The 17,336-nt window shown below is 41.6% G+C and overlaps 1 protein-coding gene across 2 annotated transcripts in view; it reads right to left on the bottom strand.

The window, feature by feature from the left end:
* The window catches only part of ABHD2 (abhydrolase domain containing 2, acylglycerol lipase), a 113,880-nt gene that overhangs the window by 37,921 nt on the left and 58,623 nt on the right, over nt 1-17,336 (bottom strand). For both annotated transcript variants that reach the window (XM_004056731.5, XM_019010970.4), the window contains 2 exons: nt 12,737-12,912; nt 9,039-9,206 (listed from right to left, as the gene is read on the bottom strand). In XM_004056731.5, coding sequence (XP_004056779.3) covers nt 9,039-9,206; nt 12,737-12,912 — 344 coding nt within the window. The remainder of the gene's footprint in view (nt 1-9,038; nt 9,207-12,736; nt 12,913-17,336) is intronic.

Raw genomic sequence — 17,336 nt, 5'->3', positions numbered from 1 at the left:
AAGTGATTTGCCCGCCTGGGTGTCCCAAAGTGCTGGGATTACAGGTGTGAGCCACCATGCTGGGACTTATTGCCAAATTTCTTAACAGTCTTTCTCAGCTTTCTCGACCAGGCAGTCAAACCTTCAGCTATTGGACTCTAAAGCACAGGTTCTCTCCCGCTGCAGGCCTTTCCTGACCATCTCTCTCTAAGTGATACACTAGATGGAGGAGATTAACACACAACAATATAAAAATTAGAAATGCAGATCTGGTCCCTGTCTGTGAAAAGGTTGCTGTTGGCAAATATACCTTCTGGACAAACCTAACCAACAAGCTTAGACCGACTGTGACTGTGCACCCTCCTTCCCCAACTAGATGGTGAGAGTTCCTCATAGACTGGGATCTTCCTGAAGGCAGGGACTCGAATCCACACCTGTATTCCCATCGCAGAGGCTGGCCCCATCATTGTCTGGAGGATGCTGGCTGAACAAAAAATCAAAGACCAAACCCACAGGTCCAATTCTGTGGCTCTGAGATGCTCTTGGATGCTCTTTTGCCTTAAACCTAAAATGTATCTGACTGGGAACTATTTCCTCACTCCTTAGTCTCTTACACGGAGAGGCAATGGAACCTGTTGTTCAGGAGCACGGATTCTAGGACTAGACTGCGAGACTGCCTGTGTTTGAAGCCTGGGCTGCCCACTCATTAACTCTGTGATTTAGAGCAAGTTAGTCATCCTTGCTGGGCCTCAGTTTCCTCACCTGTAAAAGGGGTGTGACTGATTTAATATATCCTACAAAGTATTCAGAACAGTGCCTGGCACACAGCAAATGCTATGTAAGTGACAGCTATCAGAACAGTAATGACCACTACCACCAAAGTGGGGAAAATGTCTTTTTAAATACTCAAACATCACACCTGCTCCTCTGTATTCTAATGAACAGTATCCTAAATAGGAAATGAACACTACCACAGAGGTGGTATTAAGTTAGGGTTAAGAATCACACTGATTGAAGGCTGGTTCTGCCACTCACTAGTCGCATGACTCAGGGCAAGGTACTTAACCTCCCTAAGCCTGTGAAGTGGAGATACTAATTAAAACCTACCTCTGAGGCAGTAAGGATCAAGTGAAGTAATGTGAAAGCACATGCCTGGCACTCATTAGAGTGAGATAAATGGTAACTGCTGTCACGAAGAATTTTCCTTAATGAATTTATCTTTCAAAGGCAGCACGAAGGGTTCTAAGTCACAAGAATGCATAATTATCCATTTAGGAAATTCTGTGCAAGGCAGATCTGTTTTCAACAATTTCTAATCACATTAGCAAAGCTTATGTGGTTTGGAACAGAGTTGGGTTGATAAATGGGAAAAGATCCTTTATAATTTTCTCAGAGAAATCGGAGGCAGGTGCATAACAGGAAAAGAAGAATATAGAGTTTCATGTTAATGCCCTCTTTAGTTTTCTTCTGGTCAAGATCACAGTTGCAAAAAGCCCAAAGGGTATTCACAGTGACTTGAATGCCTGGCATCTGCTCAAAAGAGAGGCAATTTGCCTAAGGGAAGACTCACATATAGGGCACAATGGTTTGGGATGTACTAGTTTGTAAAGTATCATTTTACAGTCACAAACTGTCAGTTCCCATCTCAGTAGGCATTCAGTAAACACTGATGCAGTGAATGCTTTCTAGGGTCCAAGCAGGATTCTAGACACTGGGGAGCTACAGCAGGGAGTGTGAAAACTGCCTGCTCTCATGGAGTGAACTTTTGGGATGGAGAGACAGATGATAGACATATAAACAAATAATTTCACAGATTATGAAAACAAATCCTTAATTTCAAATCTTAAGTGGCTTGAAGAAAGTGAGGAGGGGCATTAGATAATGACTGGGGTTGGGGGGGGGACTTTAGATGAGGGAGAGGAGTCAAGGAAGGGCTCTTTGAGAGGGTGGCATCTTGGTTGAGACCTGAGTGACAAAGAGAAGCCAAGTGAAGACCACAGAAGGGCCTTCCAAACAGAACCCGGGCAGTCCTGGGATTAGCAGGCACTGGAGTTCAGTGCCTGGAATTTCCATACACTCAGGGTGGGAATAGGGGGCCTGATGGTGGACTGCAGTATGTCCTGGGGATCCAGAGAGCTCCTCCAATGTCACATCCAGTGACCCCACCTGGAAGAGGCTTACTTGGTTGGGGACCTATTAAAAATGCGTGGAAGGAGATTGAAAAGTGGCATAAGAGACCTATCAGCCAATTGCAATATATGGACCTGACTTGGATCTTAAATTGAACAAACGAATTAAAACGGGGAAAAAAGCAGGAAGACAATGGGGAAATTGAATTGCTCTTCAGGAGTACTGTTTTAAGTGTTTCCGTTGTGATGATGCCATTGTGCTTCTGTTATGTTATGGGCTGAATGGTGTCTCTCCCAAGATTCGTATGCTGAAGTCCTAACCCCCAGTACCTCAGAATGTGACTGTATTTGGAGATAAGGCTTTTAAAGATGTAATTAAGCCAAAATGTGGTTGTTAGGGTGGGCCCTAATTCAGGATGACTGGTGTCCTTTTAAAGAAGAGATTAGGACACAGAGAGATACCAGAGACACAGGTGACTGTAGTGTGAATCCACAGCAAGAAAACAGTCATCTACAAGCCAAGAAGAGAGGTCTCAGAAGAAACCAACCCTGCGGACACCCTGATCTGGGACTTCTAGGCCCCAGAACTGTGAGAAAATAAATTGCTCTTGTATAAGCCACGCCCACTGTAGTATTTGGATATTGCAGTCTTAACAAATGAAGACAGTTTACAAAGAGCCTGTGTATCTTAGTGATGCACACTGGAAATAGTCACAGATGAAACTGGACAGGCTGTCTGGGGCTTGCTTCAAAATAATCTTTGAAGCTGGGTGTAGTGGCTCACGCCTGTAATCCCAGCACTTTGGGAGGCCGAGGTGGGTGGATCACTTGAGGTCAGGAGGTCGACACCAGTCTGGCCAACATGGTGAAACCCTGTCTCTACTAAAAATACAAAAATTAGCTGGGTGTGGTGGCGGGTGCTTATAATCCCAGCTACTAGGGAGACTGAGGCAGGAGAATCACTTGAACCTGGGAGGCAGAGGTTGCAGTGAGCTGAGATTGCACCACTGCACTCCAGCCTGGGCAACAGAGTGAGACCCTGTCTCAGAAAATAAATAAATTAATTAAATTAAAATAAAACAAAATAATCTTTGAGAGGGGATGCAAGAAGGGAGTAAAGGAAACAAGATTGGCCATGGGTTGAACAATTGTTGAGGTTGGGTAAAGGGTACACTGGGGTTTATTCTACTATTCTCCCTACTTCTGCATATTTTGAAATGTCTGTAATAAAAAGTAAAAAAGCAAAAATAAAAAAATAAAACTAATGAGGGAACAAGGAGTAAAACCTGTATCTGTGGCTCTGAAAAACCTTGGCTATACCTGAGACTCCCTGAGAGCTAAGCCACTGGCACTGGTATCTTTTAAAAGCTCCCATGGGAAATTCTAGTGTTGACAACAAACTGACCTACACAAAGAGAACTAGGAGTTCTTTTAGGTAGAAATAAAGGAAGACTTGAAGGAAAAGGTCATGCTCCTGGATGAGAAAAGTAAGTATTATAAATTTTTCCACTTTAATTTATAAATTAAAGTTCCCCTTCAGAAATTGTGATAAACTGTGTGAGAGTTTACCACCAATAACTACTTTCCATCTCTAGGAAGGATGCTTCTCCCCCACCCCACTGAAGTTAGGCTTGGTCGTGTACTGTACTTTGACCAATAAATTGTGACCAGGAGTGACCTCTGTCATTTCTGAGGAGAAGCTTCAAGAGCCACACTCTTCCCACCCTCTGCAATGTTCCAGCAGGTAGCTGCTCCATGGGCCTGGTTCCTTGAGTGAGGACCATAATGATGGAGACACAGAGGCCCCTCAGCTAAGCCATGATGGATGGATAGTATGGACAGAAATAATTGTTTTAAACCACTGAGATCCAAGTTGTTTCCACAGCATAATCTAGTCCACCTTGACTAATAAGACAAAAACTCAACATGGAACTTGACACAATAATTCTTTGGTTCAAATGAAAAAAAAAAAAAAACAGGTAGGCAGACAAGAGCATACTCTGAAACAGCCATGAGTCAGGGTTGGTACCATCAGATATCAGGCCATATTGCAAGGCAACAATAATTAAAAATTGAGAACAGTACTGGGTGTAGAAACAAAAGTTGACAAAGATCTTTGTACTAAAGTATAGAAAGCCCACACATCAACAACTAACACACTTACATGAGGATATGATTAACTATGACAAAAGGTTTCCAGTTCTAGCATGTTAACTGTGGACCTGCCTCAATTGACCAGTCAAAAGTAACAAACACGGGCTTTGCTCTAACGTGTTAGGCCACCTTTGGTGAAGGATTGCTCCTTTTCCACCAGCCCAGGAAAACATTTATTAAAAACTTTATTTTAAACTAAAATTACATCAATAGCACCTAACGAAACACTAGCGCTTACTCTCTCTAGGCTCTTTGAAGCTACGAAAGATGTTTTAATTTTTACATTTCAACAAAGCATCCAAATTCTGGATTTCTGACCTTTTTAAGGTCCTATTTGTTTGAGCTTATCCTCCAATGGTTAAAAGAAATTATTAACAAGTAAAACATGTACTGATACACACAAAAAAACAAATAGTATGGCTAGAAGAAGACACCCTTTTTTTCTAGGTCACCTGTCTTTCTAGAACATTTCTAAAGTATAATAAACTACAGAAATATACTTCTAAAATTCTGATGAAATAAAATGTAACAACACCATCCACAAATTAAAGGAGATAGTTAATTTTCAAAATTGGGGGCCTGAAGCTCTCCCCTGATGGATTCACCTCATCTCCAAGGGTTTTTCATGCTCACAGGCACTCCTCAGTCCAAACATACAGTGTTCTTAAGGCAGCTGTGAATGCTGCTCTTCTGCATGGGTTGCCCTTCCATAGCGCACTCCCCTGTCTACAAACTCCAACTGTTCATGAGTGCCTCTGTTTAGGAGCTCATCTTTGAGAACCCAGCTCAAATGTCTTTCCTGGGAGAATTCTTCCTCCCACAACTTGACTCCTCGCCCATAGATCGAGGCTGGTTTCTCCATGCTGCCGCAGCACATTCACCAGGCCCGCTGTATTAGTCCACTCATCACACTGTATTGTAATTCCTTTTTTTTTGAGATGGAGTCTGGCTCTGTTGCCCAGGCTGAAGCGCAGTGGTGTGATCTCGGCTCACTGCAACCTCCGCCTCCTGGGTTCAAGTGATTCTCCTGCTTCAGGCTCCCAAGTAGCTGGGATTACACGTGCCTGCCACCATGCCCGGCTAATTTTTGTGTTTGTAGTAGACACAGGGTTTCACCATGTTGGCCAGGCTGCTCTCAAACTCCTGACCTCAGGTAATCTGTCCGCCTCAGCCTCCCAAAGTGCTGGGATTACAGGCATGAGCCACCGTGCCTGGCGTTGTATTGTAATTCTTTAACGATACTCGCATCTCCCCGGCAGAACACATCTTATTTATCTGGGTCACAAAGAGCACGGTTAATCTCTCACCAACATGAATATACCTTCAAGTATTTGAATAAGAATAAACCTGGCTGGCACAGTGGCTCACATCTGTAATCCCAGCACTTTGGGAGGGCAAAGTGGGTGGATCACTTGAGCTCAGGAGTTCGAGACCAGCCTGGACAACATAGTGAGACCTTGTCTCTACAAAAAATTAAAAAATGAGGTGGGAAGCTGGCTTGAGTCTGGGAGGTTGAGGCTTCAATGAGCCATGATTGCACTACTTCACTCCCTCCTGGGTGACAGAGTGAGACTCTGCCTCAAAAAAACAAAACAAAACAAAACAAAACAAAAAGAATGAACCTAACATACAATAAATGTTTACTATATGTAATCAACTGCCTACCAAGTCCTCAGTAACCCACATTTAATTGTAGCTCCACCTTACTGCAGCTGAAGAATCTGGAACTGAGTTTAAGAAACTGCTCGAGCCACACAGCATCAGTGGCAGTGCTGGGGCATCGGATCCAGAGCCTGTCTCCTGATCCAGGTACTCTCTGGGAGCAAGGCCTGCACTTAACCTATTCTTCTCTGCTCTTCAGCTGCTGGTCTCCCCTGACCTGGTGTGGTAACGCCTTCCAATCTGGTCTCTTTGGCCTACAGCCCCAACAGTACAGCACTCTGGAGCTGGGAGGCCCAGACCATACAGACCCAGTTACTCTGCTATCTCTGAGATGATTCCGGCAGCCAGATCCAGGCTCCTCTCTTAGCTCTTCTACTTACTGGCTCTGTGCCCTTGCCCAAATCACTTAACCTCTCTGTGCCTCAGTTTTTTCATCAGAATTTTACGGTCCCATGGGTTGCTGTGGAGAGAAAAGAGATTGTGCCTACATGTGACATCAGTACTGTGTCTGGTGCACATTAAGTGTTCCCATTGGCACACAGTAAGTGTTCACACTGTACTGTTAGTGCTCCCAAATCTCAATCCTGGCCCTGCAGCCAAGCCATGCCTCCCCCTCTTCTACTTGTATAGACAATCTATATATCCAAGCACAGGACATTACCATTATTCCCCATTGTTTTCTTTGTGTTTGATTTGGCCTATTTCTGACTTTTGGGTCCAGTTCTGTCTCCCACATACTCACTATTCACCCTGTGCCTGTGCTATCTGTCAATCTGGACATTCACCTATTTATTTATTTATTTTTTATTTTTTGAGACGGAGTCTCACTCTGTCGCCAAGGCTGGAGTGCAGTGGCGCCATCTCAGCTCACTGCAAGCTCCACCTCCCAGGTTCACGCCATTCTCCTGCCTCAGCCTCCCGAGTAGCTGGGACTACAGGTGCCCGCCACCACGCCCGGCTACTTTTTTGTATTTTTAGTAGAGATGGGGTTTCACCGTGTTAGCCAGGATGGTCTCGATCTCCTGACCTCGTGATCTGCCTGCCTTGGCCTCCCAAAGTGCTGGGATTACAGGCTTGAGCTACTGCGCTCGGCCAAATTCACCTATATTTTCAAGCTACTGACCAAACTGCTGAACAGAACGGAGTCTGTAAAATGGGTATCTTCAGCTGTGGGTGTGAATACAGAAGAGGAAATGAACTCAGGGCACCCAGCACCCTGCTTGTGACAAAGCAGGTATACCTGTTCATGCTTCCATACCTGTGACCTTTCCTTACCTGCCCTTGTAGGAGACAGTGCCCTTGCATGTTACCAGTGGCAATGTAACTGGAATGACCTTGCTGGAGGTCAATCTGACCAGATGTACAAATATGCATAAAAAAATGTTGACTCTGCAATTTTACTGGGCATTTACTCCAAGGTCATTCAAGAGAAAATAATTCTATGTACAAGACACAGTATTTACAGCATTGTTATTTAAAATGCTGAAAAACTTTAAATAATTCATACGTCCTACAAAGATAAATGGTTAAATAAACTATAACAGAGTAGTAACAGCAATGTGGCTCTTAAACAGATTAAACATCTTTATGTTGGTGAATATAAAGTTATTTAAATAAATCACCATAGATATACACGCTATGACAGCAATAAATAGAAACTATGTATACATTGATAGAGACAGAAGGGTAGTTGGAAGAAATAGAAAATTATAGTTATGGTGAGATGATAGATATAATTTTTGGTTATTTCCCATTAAAACATATTACAATTTATTTGCTTATAACATCCAAAATATTTGTGCATATACAGATGCATATTTTATGTGTTTATTGTTTATGTATGCATATATAATCTAAAGAGAGAGCTAATAAGAATCAAGAACAAGCAGTCCAGAAGCCAGAACCTTAGCTAAAACAGGATTTTTTTTTTTTTTTCAGACAGAGTCTTGCTCTGTTGCCCAGGCTGGAGTGTAGTGGCATGACCTCTGCCTCCCGGGTTCAAGTGATCCTCGTGCCTCAGCCTCCTGAATAGCTGGGATTACAGGCGTGTGCCAGCTAATTTTTGTATTTTTAGTAGAGACAGGGTTTTGCCATGATGGCCAGGCTTGTCTTGAACTTCTGACCTCAAGTGATCCACCTGCCTCAGCCTCCCAAAGTGCACTATTTATGGTGAGGGGTTGGTTTTGAAAATGTCCAGTAAGTCATGAACAGATACTTTTGAAAAGGACAATAAAAAGTCTGGGCGCGGTGGCTCATGCCTGTAATCCCAGCACTTCGGGAGGCCAAGGTGGGCAGATCACGAGGTCAGGAGATCGAGACCATCCTGGCTAACACGGTGAAACCCTGTCTCTACTAAAAATACAAAAAAATTAGCCAGGCGTGGTGGCGGGCACCTGTATTCCCAGCTACTTGGGAGGCTGAGGCAGGAAAACAGAGTGAACTCAGGAGGCGGAGCTTGCAGTGAGCCAAGATCGTGCCACTGCACTCCAGCCTGGGTGACAGAGCAAGACTCTGTCTCAAAAAAAAAAAAAAAAAAAGACAATAAAAATTAATTTCTAGAGAAGGGATTACAGGCATGAGCCACCACACCTGGCCCAGCTAACACAAAATTTTAATTCAAATCAACAAGCATTCGTCGAAATACGAGATCTAGTTCCTGTTCCCCAGGAACCTAAAATCCAGTGAGTTGCTACTGTGCCAGGCTCCCTTCCCACTGACATTCACATGCCTCATCACACCCTTGCCTGTCAGTCACAAGAGTCCTGAGGAATGAGCATCAGAACAGCACAGTCCTGAAGGTCATGAGCTCTGCTACCTGATCTACCTGGCTCCCAGCCCTGCTGTGACTCTTACTAGCTAGGGGACCTTGGGCAAGACTTTCCCCTGTAAGCTTCAGTTTCTGCCTCTGTGAGGGTGGTTATAGTGCCCATCTCAAAGGCTGGTGTGAGGCATGGCATCATCAATGCCCAGTACAAGTTGGCTGTTGATATAACCGTGTGACCTACCATCTCTTGCAGATGGGCATAGGTTTGAAACTTAAAGAAAAAACAAGGCAGAAGCAGAAGTAGCAGCACACTTGCAGAAAAAGGGAGGACTCCACTTAGCCATGCTTACCATAGGTGAACATGCGTGGCGAGGTCAATTCAATGTTGGGCAGGGCACCCAGGTGGTTCAGCACGGCGCACCGATAGCCATTTTTCTGGGCGTAGTCAACGAAAGTGCGGATGTATTGCTTCTCGCTGTGATTGGCAATTCCAGGGCAGATGACCATGGTGATATCATCTATAGGGTAGAGAAAGAGATCCTGATGTATCCAAGAAATGTGACATGATAAATGGACACAATTACACTTCACTGGTCTAGAAAACAAGGGGAGGGAATTCAACATACATCTTTCACTCAGTTCTATGGGGAAGAATTTTTCCCTTCTAGCTGGAGCTGTCTATATCAGTGCTTCTCAAGCTATTTATAGTGAAGGGTTGGTTTTGAAAATGTCCAGTAAGTCATGAACAGATACTTTCGAAAAAGACAATAAAAGTTAATTACTAGAAAAATGAAATGAAAAATATACAAACCTCAATTTTCTACTATAAGATTCAACAAATATAAAATTACTGTCACATTGCTATAGAAGTTCCTGAACATTACTCTTAATTTCTGTAAGAAATTCTATATGAATGAATGAATGAATGAGAAGATAAAAAGTGGTGTTTGCACAGACCTCTTTGACCCAGCAACTTTACTTTCAGTTATTTATCCGACAGATGTAATTGTACATACGTAAAATAATATATATGCATTAGGTTGTGTTCAATCATGCAATACATATTCTTTTGCATATGGCTGAACACAATCTAAATGCCCAGAAATAGGGGTCTGGTTGGATAAATTATTGCATATCTAAGTGATGAAATATTATGAAGCCCTTAAAAATAATGAGACATCTTTATATACACTCATGTGGCAAGCTCTTCCATAAATTAAGTGAAAAAAATGCTAAATGCAGAAGGGGGTTATAATAATGCTGCCTTTTGTGTGGAGAAAAAAAGATATCTGTATTTACAAATGCATCCACTATCTTGGAATCACACACAAGAACCTTGAGAGTGGGTACCACTGAGCAGGGGTAGGGATGGAGAGTAGAGGACAGAGAGAGAGATACTTTCACTGTATACTGTTAGTACCTTGTGAACTTTCTATCATGAATGTGAATTGCCTACTTAAAAATACGAATACATACTTTTCTTTAAAAGAAAAGAGGTGCTTAGGTCATTAAATTTGATCATAATTTTTCTTCAAATTAAGATTTTTAAAATTTAGAAATTCTTAATGCTGGTAGGGAAATGTGAATTAGTAAGCAATTTTCCAATATGCATAAAGAACCTTAAAAATTTTGTAAACTGTTGGATGTAGTGGCACACGTCTGTATTCCAACTATTTGCGAGGCTGAGGCAGGAGGATCGTTTGAGCCCAGTAGTTCAAGGCTGTAGATCATGATGACTGTATCTGTAAACAGTCACTGTACCTCTAAACAGGGCAACACAGCAAGACTCCATCTCTTTATAAAATTTATAAGCTTCCACCTAGTAAATTCCAATTCTTGAAATCCTGCCTAAAATTTTCTGATGAAGGATGATATAATTATTGATAATTACAAAGTTGTAAATAAGTTAAATGCCCAACCATAGAAGAATGGTTAAATTATAATATAACCACATAGTAGAATATTAAGCAATCATTAAAATTGTGTTTTTGAAGACTTTTAGAGTTTTAATGACATGGGAAAGTCTTTATAATATAACATATGATAATTCAGATTTTGGAAAAACAATGCATAGAACTGTAAGAAAATGGAACAAAACATTAATAATATATGTTGGGTGACAAAATTATGGGTGATTCTTATTTTTTAAATGTATTATTCATATTTTCTAAAATCAGTACTTATTCCTTTTATAGTCAGAAAAAAAATCAGAAAAGGTGGAAAAGGGCTGTTTTTCTTAAAGTACATCTTAGGTACAAATACTGCCTTCCCTAGAAGCACCTTTGTCAGTCATTTTTGGGGGCAGGAGTGATGGAAAAACATGAGCAAGTACAAGGAAGAATCACTGTTCTGCCCTTTTCAACTTTCCATGTTGGTCCTGGTAGGAAGAGCAGATGGTCAAACTAAACTTTGTGCTTTAGTGGTAGAAGAAGAAAAAGCATTAGAAATAAGGGAAAGAAAACAGTTAACTGGGTATGGTGAATAAATAAATATTGGAAAAACCAGCTACAGATTTATAAACACAGTGTGAACTCCTCACCTATTCATGTATTCATCCCTTCCATGGCTGTTTATTAGAAGCCAGCTATTCAGGGCTCTGGGGATTCCTACATTCTAGCAGATAAATAATACACAAGCACACAAATAGGTTTAGAGAGTAGAAGCTACCACGAAGAACTAAAGCAGGAAGTCGTGATGGATTTACTGAGAAGGAAACACTAGTTAGGGGAGTCAGAGACAGTCCCTCTGAGGAGATGACATCTGAGCTGAGACCTGAATGACAAGGAGGAGGCAGCCATGTGAAGGTCTGGGGACCAGCATTCCAGGCAGAGGGAATATCAATTAAATCTTTGTCACCAGCTACTCAGCAGTTCTAGCCACTTTAAATACCTAATATGTTTACTGGAATTTACCCATAAATAAATACTGAGTTCCTATTAAAAAAAAAAAAACAAAAACTAAGGTGCTTTTGAATACTATAGAATGCAAAAGACATGTTCTCTTTTGGTAGCAATAGCATTCAAAAGGATGCTTCTAGTAACTCCACTTCCTCAAAAGTCTTCATTATGAAGCATTTTAGAATGAATGTTATTTGTATAGGCTAGACAGAACAATGCCAAATTCCAGCAGCAATGAAAATTTCAGTTATCTCTCAGAAATAGGTGTCCTAGACCACTGCATGATAGATATGACCTCAATGTGTCTATTTGTCCAGGGAAACCTAAGCAAAGGGAACCTGGGAGCCTTTTAATCTACTGTTATCCAACAAACGCCAGCCTATACTGCATCTCCGAGCTTCAGTTTCCTCATCAGTAAAGTAGGGATAGTAAATACCAGCCTCACAGCGCTATTTGAGGATTAAATGAGATAACAGTATACACGAAGCACTGAGAATGGTCTGGCCTCTGTTGCTGTCATCAACCCAGAGGCCTGGTCCTGGGGTGCCTGGGCTCCAAGCACTCCCTCATCCCCTTACATCAAGCTTCTGTATTTCACGAAAGGATTAAAAACTATTCTACGGCTGGGGGCGGTGGCTCATGCCTGTAATCCCAGCACTTTGGGAGGCCGAGGCAGGCAGATCACGAGGTCAGGAGATCGAGACCATCCTGGCTAACACAGTTAAAACCCGTCTCTACTAAAAATACAATAAAAAATTAGCCGAGCGTGGTGGTTGGCGCCTGTAGTCCCAGCTACTCGGGAGGCTGAGAAGGGCGAATGGTGTGAACCTGGGAGGCGGAGCTTGCAGTGAGCCGAGATCGTGCCACCGCACTCCAGCCTGGGCGACACAGCGAGACTCCGTCTCAAAAAAAAAAAAAACAAAAAACTATTCTACAATGAGTTCTGAAGAGCTTTACATGGTGACTGGCAAACACATGCTGAAGCTAACCTTTGCGGGCTGCTCCTAAGTGACGAATCCCAGCAGGCTTCCCAACAGCCCCTGATGCCATGGGCAGAGTCAGTGGCACAAGTATTCACACTGCTGTGCTCTCCACTGACTAGTGCTCCTTCTCTGAGTGATGGCTCAATCACACAATCTAAAGCAGCTCACCTCCAACACAGTGCTCAGCCAAGGGCTCGAAGAGGTCGAATGTAGAAGTGGCTCCATCAGACATAGTGATGAACTTCCGGTGCCCATAAGGATGTGGCGACCTCACCCTTCCCATCTTCCCATACAAGGCTGTCTGGATGTGTCCACTTTTCCCCCAGATCAACGGTGGAATGTATCTAAAGAAAGGACAAGGGAGGTCAATTTTCTCTACGTTCCTTGAGCAACGTTCTGAAAAATCTTTTAGCAAAACTCTTTCAACCTATTTTTTTTCCTGGCAAATTCTGCACACAAAGCATAAACATGAGGCTTTTATTACGTTACATCCGTGCCATGATTTACCGCCTTTCCCCATTTACTAATACACTCTGCATCAGATTAGCTTTAGAAATCAACCAGGACATATATATAAAGAGGATTTCAATTTAGGGTAACTGTTAAGTAATTCAACATGGCTTATTTCCATAATATAGAATAAAAAGAAAGCAAGTGATATATTTTGAACACATTCTAACTTGACAGGTTAGCTCATTATTAAAGGAGCTGATGTATATGAAATAGCACAGCGCCTACACTCACTAAAAGCTCACTTCTTCTTTCCCTAACGAGACAGGCCACAGCTGTAGTGGTTACTCCATTAGCCAAACCTGCTACTCTCAGTTACTACTGGGAAGGGCTGCAAATTCTTCTAAGAGCCTGTAAGTGCCTTGTGGGGTGAGGGCACTACTCTATGCTCCAGAGAATATGCTGTAAGGGCAGTGCAGTGTAAATATTTGTTGGATTGATTAAGGATAAAGGCTTGTTAGCCTAAGCAAGGCATGAAGCCTCGCTAACAACGGTGCATTGTAAAAACACAGAGTGACTCATGGCGTTGGTAGGAAATGCAAAAATCACAAATAGTTAATTACCAGGAAAAGAAGATGTTCCAAGTTACAACTAAGAAATGATTATGGTTTACAACCACAGTACAAGGTGACTGCATTTACTGAAACTGCTGTTGGTTTCACTTCCATGGCTTTTAGCCCAAGCTTGATGGTTGTCCAGGATTTGTATCCTATATAAACTGGAGTCGTATAATATAAAATGGTAGTGACGTCAATCATTCCCCTCTGTATTATATGGCAGTGGTGAGTGTTTTATTAATAATTTACCTTAACCTACTTGTCAATTCCTGCCTATCATTTCTCTCAGAACCAGATGATCCCCAAAACCCGTCTTTGATTTACTCCTTGTATGTGTGTGTAATTAATCAAATCTACACAAAGTTAAGAGAAGTGAAGCTATCACCTTAAGCAAACCAGTTCCCAGACAAGCTTCCTTTTCAGGGGAGGGGAGGAGAGGAAAGAGTATTTTAAGACCTTAAGGACATGAAGCCACTTGCCAGCATAACACCACAGGTGCAAATATCACTGCAAAAGCCATGGCATTTGGAAGACAGGCGAAGGCATTTATAAGAGCTGAGTGGATTATGACAGTAACAAAAAGCAAGCTTATAAAAATGTCAGTTGGACAACCAAACACTATACAAGATCTAGATACAGAACTTATAAAGGATTTCAGACTACCAAGTTAGATAATAAGTTTTGCATAGAGGAAGAGGACTATCCAAGAAATTAAGCTTTTGATCACTCCTGGAGGAAAGTTTAAAGAAAATTTTGTTTATAAATTAAAAGTGGAAATATGCTGAGCTTAAAAATATCAGAAGAATGAGTAAATTTCATATGCCTACCTTCTGATCATGTTTAGAATACGATATAATCTCAGAAAATAGAACAAAAGAATGAAGTAAAATTTCTTTTTGGCTAGTCACAGATTTCACATTTAATGATGACACATGTGACTGTCCTGATGCCACATTCCCAGTTTAGAGTCAGGTCACCTCCTCAAAATCTTGGCAGCAGCCCCCCAAGCGGCCTCCAAGCCTCTAGTCTTGCTCTCACCTACTCCATCATCCACCCGCCAATGGAGGGGTGATCTCAGCACACAAGCCTGGCCCCCACCCTCCACTGCATGGGTCCTCACTTGGCCTAGGAGGCCGGCTACACCCTGGTACTCGCTTAACTTTTTGCCTAAGCTCAAATAAACCTAAACTACCAGGCCCAACTCCAGCCAGAACAGGGACACGTGGTGTTGAACTACTTTTATCTGAGGAGTCTTTGCTCAAGCTGTCTCCTTTGACTGGAATGCTCTTTCACACCCAGCGTTTCTTTGGGCCAGCTACTACTTGTCTTTCAAGACTCACTTCCAATCAGGTTGCTGGGGGGAGGGGGTTGCCCCTTCTCCATGCACAGCTCCGTCCTAACATCCAGGTGACTTGATTACTTTAGATGCTGTTTTCAAGCCAACCCCTCCTGGTGCTCATTCACCTCTGGCTCTATCCCCAGAGCACTGGACATACATTACACACCTGGGGGAGATTTGCTTCAATGAACAGAATATAGAGACACTTAGTAAATCTAAAAGGACAAATATATGTTTTTAAAATATACAAAAATATATTTAAAAATAATATGTGCCATAATAATGTGAATTCAGCTATTACATGATTGGCGTTTGGCGACTGTCCTCTTTCCAGCCTACCTAACCTCATTCTCAGAGTGGGGTGCAGTAATTCTCAGTGTGTGTGTGTGTGTGTGTGTGTGTGTGTGTGCGCGCGCGCGCGTGTGTTAGGGATCAATTGCCTCACAATCACTTGGGACTTTCTCAGTTCAATGTAAGATCAATTATACACAGTGGAAGTCTCACAAGGTTTAATTTTATGACAATACCTACTGATAAAACACTGTTTTTAATTAACTTCATAATAATACAACACCAGGGTTTACAAAATTGAATTTTTAGACTGCATTTACTATGGTGGGATTCAATGTGTAGTTGTTTGTTTATATAACTTATCCACAGACCACAAGAAAAAAATTTAAAAACAAAAAACTGAATAGGTGCCCAGTCACATGGTTTAGGTCAGGAAGGAAATATGGACTAAAACAATAGAATAATTTGAAATTTATATAAACATATAAATACTGAAGAAATGCTGCTAAAATGGTACACGAAGGAATATGCTTTTTCTATCTATGTGGTAGTTCGAAAATGTAGCGGCCAATAATTCCACTTATTCCATTCTTCTGCCAGGAGCTAGATTCCCTCCTTGTGATCTGGACTGGCCTGTGGCTTCTCTGGGCTTACAGAAGGTGGCAGAAGAATTGCCATGCCAATTTAGGCCTGGCCCTTAGGAGATATGGCTGCTTTTGCACTCTCCTCCTTGTAAGCCTGATGAGAGGGCACACAGAAGGCACCGTGATGGAACTGAGAGGTATGTGCGTTTTACATTTTGTAGATACTGCCAAGTTGCCTTCTAAAAAAGATGGGTCCATTTACATTCCCACCAATAATGAATGAAAGTACCTGTCTTCCTCACCCTCATTAATAATTGGCATTATTAATCTTTTACATTCTGGCCACTTTGATGGGCAAAAAAATGAGTATCTTGTTTCAACTTGTGTTTAAGGTTGACCCAATCTATGGTTGAAAAAAAGTTGCTTGTTTGAATTTGCATTTCCCTGATTCATGTTTACTAGTCATTTGTATTTCTCTTCTGTGAACTGTCTGTTGATATCCTTTGTCTATTTTTCTATTGATTTATAAGTATTGTTTTATTATCCCTACATTAAGCCATTATCTATTATATGTTACAAATGTTTTCTCCCAATCTATTGTATATTTTAACTCTATTTTATGTAGTTTTTCTTTTTTTTTTTTGAGACGGAGTCTCACTCTGTCACCCAGGCTGGAGTGCAGTGGAGCGATCTCGGCTCACTGCTACCTCTGCCTCCCGGGTCCAACAGATTCTCTTGCCTCAGCCTCCCTAGAAGCTCAGATTACAGGCACGCATGTCATCACGCCCGGCTGATTTTTGTATTCTTAGTAGAGATGGGGTTTTACCATGTTGGCCAGGCTGGTCTTGAACTCCTGACCTCAGGTGATCAGCCCACTTCAGCCTCTTGGCCTCCCAAAGTGCTGGGATTACAGGTGTGAGCCACTGTGCCCGGCCCTAGTTTTTAATCTTTTATGGTTAAAAATATCTTTTATAGTTATAAAAATATCTTTTATAGTTAAAAGTATCTTTTATGGTTATATAACAAGATAAAGTTAAAATATACAATAGATTTTGTTGTGTTTTGTTAAAACCTTTGTGTTTTGCATTTTGTTTTAAAAAGAGCTATTGCAATACCCAATTATAAACATAATTCCCAATGTTTCCTTCTATTACTTCTATAGTTTTAAAAAATGTATTAACCTTAAATCCACTTATTTTTATAAAATGATGTGAAGGGAAGATATAATTCATTTTTTTCTGACAGACTAGCTCACTGTCCTTGCACAATAAATGGCCTATCCTTTCCCTACTTTCAGTTGACATCTTTAATATACACCAAGTTCTCAATTAAATATTTAGATTTGGTTCTATACTTTGTATTCTAGTTTATTGATCTATTTGTCTATGCATATGCCAGTATGACACTGCTTTAATTAATATAGCTTTATGAGATACTTTGACAGTTGATAGCGCAGGCTGCCTTTGTTATTTTTCAAAATTTTCTTG

Source organism: Gorilla gorilla, chromosome 16 (genome assembly GCF_029281585.2).
Source record: "Gorilla gorilla gorilla isolate KB3781 chromosome 16, NHGRI_mGorGor1-v2.1_pri, whole genome shotgun sequence".
Classification (NCBI taxonomy): Eukaryota; Metazoa; Chordata; class Mammalia; order Primates; family Hominidae; genus Gorilla; species Gorilla gorilla.
Note: the sequence above shows the minus strand (reverse complement) of the source record. Positions and strands in the feature narration are given on the sequence as shown.